The sequence below is a fragment of the Apium graveolens genome, chromosome 4 (genome assembly GCF_009905375.1).
Source record: "Apium graveolens cultivar Ventura chromosome 4, ASM990537v1, whole genome shotgun sequence".
Lineage (NCBI taxonomy): Eukaryota > Viridiplantae > Streptophyta > Magnoliopsida > Apiales > Apiaceae > Apium > Apium graveolens.
The window spans coordinates 2,199,435-2,206,003 of NC_133650.1; the positions used below are offsets into that span (position 1 = coordinate 2,199,435).

The window sequence follows — 6,569 nt, forward strand, 5'->3', positions numbered from 1 at the left end:
CCGGGACTAATATCTTGTTTCTTTTTCAGGTATTCCCAAGTTAATTCCTTATCCCCCGAACATGTCTGCTCAGCTCAAGGATTTATCGGCCAAGTTGCGAAGAATTGGAGGAGTGACAAGTGTTGATGTCGGGAAAGAGAAGTTTGGTGAGGGCGATGATGCTGCCCGGAAGACGGCGCCGTCGCGTCCGGGGAGGACTACGATTGTGATCAACGAAGCCCGAGCCGAGGGAATGCAAGAAGGGGATGCGATAAAGGTCCCAGTACCCCGGAAGAGGAAGAGTGTTCCTGCGGGTTCCGGGGAGAAAGGGGGAGAGGGGTCCGAGGACCATATTTCCAAGAAAGCCGCTGTTGAGCTAGCCCCGGATACTCCGGAAACTCTGAAGGCCTTGCTGGCTAGCTTTACCCCGGAGATTCGCCGGAAGGAGCTTTTTGAGAACTACGCCAGCACGGCTGAAAGGAAAAGGTATAGAAAGGAGCCTCTGGAAGACTTCCTGGTCGGGCTTCAAGAGGATATTACTGCTGTAAGTTCTTTTCTCATACAAATTTGATTTATGGTTTCGTACTTGTCTTTTTTCCATATCTGTATCGTCTAAACGTGATGTGAAATGATTTCAGGCTAACTCCCGGGTGTCTGGATTGGTTTGCATAGCCCGGAGCCTACAGGCGATGGCTGATGCTGCTGAGGTCTACAAGACCGAATCTGAGAGGTTGTCCCGTGAGATTAAGGATTTGAAGGAAGCGAGTGCCAAGGAGGCTGCTGTGCATAAGAAGCTTCTTGACGAGATCCGGGAGAGGCAGGATCGGGTCGAGGCTTCAGTCCGGGAGATGAGGACGGAAAACAAGAAGCTGAAGGATGATCTCGCCGCCCGACCCACTCCCGAAGAGGTTCTGGTCGGGTTCCGGGGGACTCCCGCGTACTTCGAAGAGCTGAACGACAAAGCTCTGGAGAAGATCCAGATCTGCAGGAATGTTGCTTCGAAGTACCTCGGCTAGGAGCCTCGGGGTACAATCGATGTTTTTCTGGAGAGGTATATTGAAGAGGAGACCCGGCTTGAACAGGAGAAGGAAAACGTCCAAGCAATGGAGTCTGGTGCCGGAACGTCTAGTAACATCCCTCTTTATCCCGGATCGCCCCTCGCCCAGAATCCTCCAATTCCGGAGGGTGATCCGGAGCAGCCTCCCTCTCCTCATGTCAAGCCTATAGCAGAAGCTTAAAGACTTTGCCATTTCTTGGCATGTAATTTCCGTTTCTTTGTTTTTAGTATTGTCTAAACCCAGCCTTTTGGTTAACTTATCTTGTCTGTAGTCTGGATGACTTTGATTTGCTCCCCGGGGTGTGTTTCCCTGGGGTTATTTTATATGATTGTGCTTTTCTTTCTTTCCTTTGCTATTGACTTGTATACATTAGGAAATTTTGTTACACATGGGTTATGTTTTTGGAGACCCTGGTGGTGGGGTAAAATTTTAACTTATAGAAATTTTATAAGTACTCGTGGGTTGAGTTTTTATAGGACCCCGGGTAGGTGTAAATTTCCATTTGATATGAATTTTCTAAGTACACATGGGTTGTGTTTTTGGAGACCCCGGGGTGGGGTTAAATAGAAATTTCCCAAGTACACATGGGTTGTGTTTTTGGAGACCCCGGGGTGGGGTAAAATTTTAACTTATAGAAATTTTATAAGTACTCGTGGGTTGAGTTTTTATAAGACCCCGGGTAGGTGTAAATTTCCATTTGATATGAATTTTCTAAGTACACATGAGCTGTGTTTTTGGAGACCCCGGGGTGGGGTTAAATAGAAATTTCCCAAGTACACATGGGTTGTGTTTTTGGAGACCCCGGGGTGGGGTTAAATAGAAATTTCCCAAGTACACATGGGTTGTGTTTTTGGAGACCCCGAGGTGGGGTAAAATTTTAACTTATAGAAATTTTATAAGTACTCGTGGGTTGAGTTTTTATAGGACCCCGGTTAGGTGTAAATTTCCATTTGATATGAATTTTCTAAGTACACAGGGGCTGTGTTTTTGGAGACCCCGGGGTGGGGTTAAATAGAAATTTCCCAAGTACACATGGGTTGTGTTTTTGGATCCGATGGTAAATAAATACGCAACATAATGAAATTGATTCAAGCTATGGAACGCTTTAAGTGGAGTCTTTCATTCATATTGAAAGCAAAAATTACATTCTGGGGTGAATAGAAATAGGGTTTACATCAAAATATCATAGTATAAATGTAGAGATGTTCCCAGAATGTGCACCTTTCTTTTACTGGTAGAATTTCCTTAGCCGGGTTTCGTGCCAGGTGTTGGGGACCTCGGTCCCACTGAGGTAGTTCAGCTTATAAGTTCCCGGACGGATCACTTCCTTGACTATGTAGGGGTCTTCCCAGTTCGGTTGCAGTTTCCCTTGATTAGTTAGGTCCGAGGCTTCAGTGTCCCGGAGTACTAGATCTCCCACCACATATTCTCTTATCTTGGCCTTCTTCGCAAAGTAAAGCTTTGTCTTTTCCTTGTAGCTTTCCATGTTTTCTACAGCCCGGTCCCTTACTTCATCCAAGAGTTCAAGGTTGGTTTTAAGGCCTTCTATGTTGGAGACTGCATCAAAGTTGACCACTCTATGAGAAGGGGACCCTGTTTCTACTGGCAGCCTAGCTTCGATGCCATAGGCGAGTTTAAATGGGGTTTCTCCGGTTCTAGTCCGGGAGGTGGTTCGATAGGACCATAGGACCTTCGGGAGTTCGTCGGGCCAATTCTTCTTAGATTCTTCTAGTCTCTTTTCCAAACCTCGGAGTATGGTCCTATTCGTGACCTCGACTTGGCCATTTCCTTGCAGATGGGCTACAGATGCTCTCCTGTGTCTTATCCCGAGCTCTTTGAGGTAGGATTCAAAATCCTAACCTACAAACTGCGGTCCGTTGTCTGAGATTAAAACCATCGGGATCCCGAACTTCATCACAATTAAATCCACGAATTTGATGCAGTCTTGTTCATTGATGGTTCTCATGGTCTTGGCTTCTGCCCATTTAGTCATATAATCGATTGCCACCAGCACATAACGCAGATCCCCCTTCGCTCGGGGGAAAGGATCCATGATGTCAATTCCCCAGACAGCGAATGGAATCGGGGAGAGAACGGACCCAGGGAGGCTCGATCCTTGCTTTGGCACATTGCTGAACTTTTGGCACTTGCTGCATTTCTTTACATAGGAAACTGCATCTGCGTGGATGGTAGGCCATTAGTAGCCTTGTCTGATGACTTTGTAGGCTAGGGCTTTAGCGGCTAAATGATCCCCGCAGATTCTTTCGTGTACCTCCCGGAGACAATAATCTGCTTCGTCCGGGTCCACACATTTTAAAGTCGGGGCAGAGAAAGTTCGGCGGTATAGCTGATTGTCTTCCAGAAAGAAACGGGCAGCCTTATACCTGAGGTATCGCGCTTTGTTTTGGTCTTCCGGAAGGGTCCCGTCCCTAAGATAAGCTATGTAAGGAGTCATCCAGTTGTCCGTGCTACTGACACATAATACCTCGGGCCGATTGGTGCTGGGGGCTCCGAGCTCCTCGAAGTATACCGAGTTGTTCAAATCTGAAGTATTTTGGATGAGCTTGGACAGCTCGTCTGCCTTCGCGTTTTCTTCTCTGTTTATCTGCAAGATGGTTGGGTCCGGGATGGTTTCCAGGATTGCCCTTACCATCTCCTGATACCGAGCCAGTTTGGGATCTTTTGCGATATATTCACCATTGGTTTGTTTTACCACAATCTGAGAATCACTATAAATGGTTAAACGCCTTACTCCAAGGGATTTGGCTAACCTGAGTCCGGAGAGAAGAGCTTCATATTCAGCCTGGTTGTTTGTTTCTTTGAAGGCGAAGGTTATGGCCTGTTGGATCGCGAATCCACCCGGGCTGGAAAGGATCAGGCCAGCTCCGGACCTCTCGGCTGTTGCCGAACCGTCAACATGTAGTGTCCAGGAATCTCGGTCGTTGGCCTCTTTTTCTTCTTCGGATTGGGGCATAGGTTTCCCCGAGACCTCAGGAAAGGTGCATTCCATGACGAATTCGGCCGACACCTGGGCTTTTATAGCTGTCCTTGGGACAAACTCGATATTGAAATGGCTTAATTCAATCGCCCAATTGACTAGTCTCCCGGAGGCATCTGGCTTATGGATGATTTTCCGAAGTGGTTGATTAGTGATGACCTTGATTTCCCGGCCTTGGAAATATTGCCTTAGCTTCCTGCTCGAGTGCACGAGAGCCAAGGCAAATTTTCCCAAGTTTGGGTACCGGGTCTCAGCGTCTTTCAAGACTTGACTTACATAATATACCGGGCTTTGTGAACCATTTTCTTCCCGGACGAGTGCAGAAGATACCGTCCTTTCTCCAGCTGCAATATAGAGATAAAGAGGTTCTCCGGGCTTTGCTTTTGACAGGATAGGCGGGTTCATCAGATGTCGTTTGACTTCCTCAAATGCTGTCTGGCAACCCGGGGACCAGTCGATCAGTTTTTTGTTTCGGGCTCCTTTTAACAGCTCAAAGAAGGGCAAGCACCTTTCCGCCAATTTTGGGATAAATCTTCGAAGGGCTGCTAAGCATCCTGTAAGCTTCTGAATGTCCTTCTGAGTCCGGGGGACTGTCATTTCCATTATAGCTTTGATCTTTTCCGGGTTGGCTTCAATTCCCCGCTCACTGACCAAAAAACCAAGAAACTTCCCAGAGGGGACCCCGAAAGCGTACTTTTCCGGGTTCAGCTTCATGTTGTATTTTCTCAAATTGTCGAAGCATTCCTTGAGATCCTTGACGTGATCCGGGATTGTGACTGACTTAGAGAGCATATCATCAACGTAAGATTCCATGTTCCTGCCCAGCTGACTTTTGAAGATGGTATTCATCATTTTATGGTATGTTGCTCCGGCGTTGATTAACCTAAATGGCATCATAACAAAAGCGTAGACAGCCCGGTGTGTAATGAACGCCGTTTTCGCGATATCCGCCGGATTCATTTTAACTTGGTTGTACCCTGAAAAAGCATCCATGAAGCTTAGCATAACATGACCCGAGGTTACATCTATCAGTTGGTCAATGTTGGGCAAGGGGTAGGAGTCTTTAGGACATGCCGAATTGAGGCTTGTGTAATCCACACACATTTGCCACTTCCCGTTGGGTTTTTTGACTAGCACAACATTTGCTAGCCAATCCGGATATTTGATTTCACTGATGATATCTGCCTTCAACAACTTTTCAACTTCTTGATCGATTGCTTGCTGTCTTTCCGGAGCAAAGTTTCTTCGTTTTTGCTTGATTGGTCTTTGTTTTGGATTTACGTCCAAACTGTGCATTGCCACGGATTCATCAATCCCCGGCATGTCTTCTGGGGACCAAGCGAACACATCAGCGTATTCTTTCAATAGATCTACAAGTTCTTTTTGGAACGTGGTTTCCAGGCCTTTTCCGACTTTGATTTTCCGGGTGGGGTTCCCGGGTTCTAACTCTATTTCGATTGTCTGTTGGGCAGGTTCGACCTTTGTCTTCTCCTTGCTTTTCACAAATTTCTGAATCCGAGCATCAGCGTTGGTTACGCTGTACCCGTAGTCTTCAATCATATTTACGTCCAATCGGGCCCTTTTACTGAGATGTTCCCAGTGCTTCTTTCTGCTTTGTCCCTTGGGCAGGGCCATAATCTTTTTCCTGTTTTCTGGTTCTGTTTCTGCCATGACCAAGGCTTGACCATAGCATCTCTTTGCCATCTCCCTATCTCCTTTCAATTCCCCGACGCCTCCCGGGGTGGGGAATTTGAACTTTAAGTGAATAGTTGAGGGGATTGCCCTGAGCTTGGTGATGGTGGGCCTCCCCAGAATCATATTGTATGATGAGGTTGCGCTTATCACATAGAACTTCATCATATGAGAGACCTGCCGGGGTGCAGTTCCAAAGATAATAGGAAGATAAATGACGCCCCGGATTGGAATCATTGTATTTCCAAATCCGTATAAGGGATCTTCAAGACAGGGGTCCATTCGGAGGTGGCCGAGCTCCATCATGTTAAGTGTGTGTTCGAATACAATATTAGCAGAGGAACCATTGTCAACTAAAATTCTCTTTACCTCGTTATTCGCGACATCTAGTGTTACCACCAATGCCAAATTGTGCTCCGGATCGAGTCCCTCATAATCAGAGTAAGAAAAGCAGATTGGCTCATCTTCTAGAGGCTGGATCATCATTCACGTTATTCTCCTGGTCTAGGCTCCGGGGCGGAGAAGCTGTGCCCCCGAAGACCACATTTACCATATTTTTGCCGCTTCCCGGGGCCCTGTCTTTGTCATTCAACCTCCTTTGAAGATACTAGTTCATGTTTCCCTTCTTGATCTGGTCTTCTATGAACATCTTGAGAGAGAAACAGTTATCTGTGGTTGGCCATGATCTTCGTGATAGCCACAATGCTTGTCCCGGACCCTGTTCTCCGGGGCCGCTAGTAAGGGTTTCGGTGGATAATAAAACGGCTTACCCTTAACCTCGCGCAAAATGTCTGCCCGGGGCCTGTTGAGGGGGGTCCATTCGAGTTCCGGCTTGGGCTCCC

The 6,569-nt window shown here is 47.0% G+C and overlaps 1 protein-coding gene across 1 annotated transcript; it reads right to left on the minus strand.

Annotated features, from left to right (window-relative positions):
- Positions 1-3,234: 3,234 nt before the first annotated feature.
- LOC141717113 (uncharacterized) lies at positions 3,235-6,213 on the minus strand. The gene has a single exon (XM_074519225.1). The coding sequence runs from the start codon at positions 6,211-6,213 to the stop codon at positions 3,235-3,237; it is 2,979 nt and encodes a 992-aa protein (XP_074375326.1).
- Positions 6,214-6,569: the final 356 nt, after the last annotated feature.

Excerpts from the sequence above, each read along its gene's own strand:
- LOC141717113 (XM_074519225.1), bottom strand. The coding sequence starts at position 6,213 with ATGATGATCCAGCCTCTAGAAGATGAGCCAATCTGCTTTTCTTACTCT.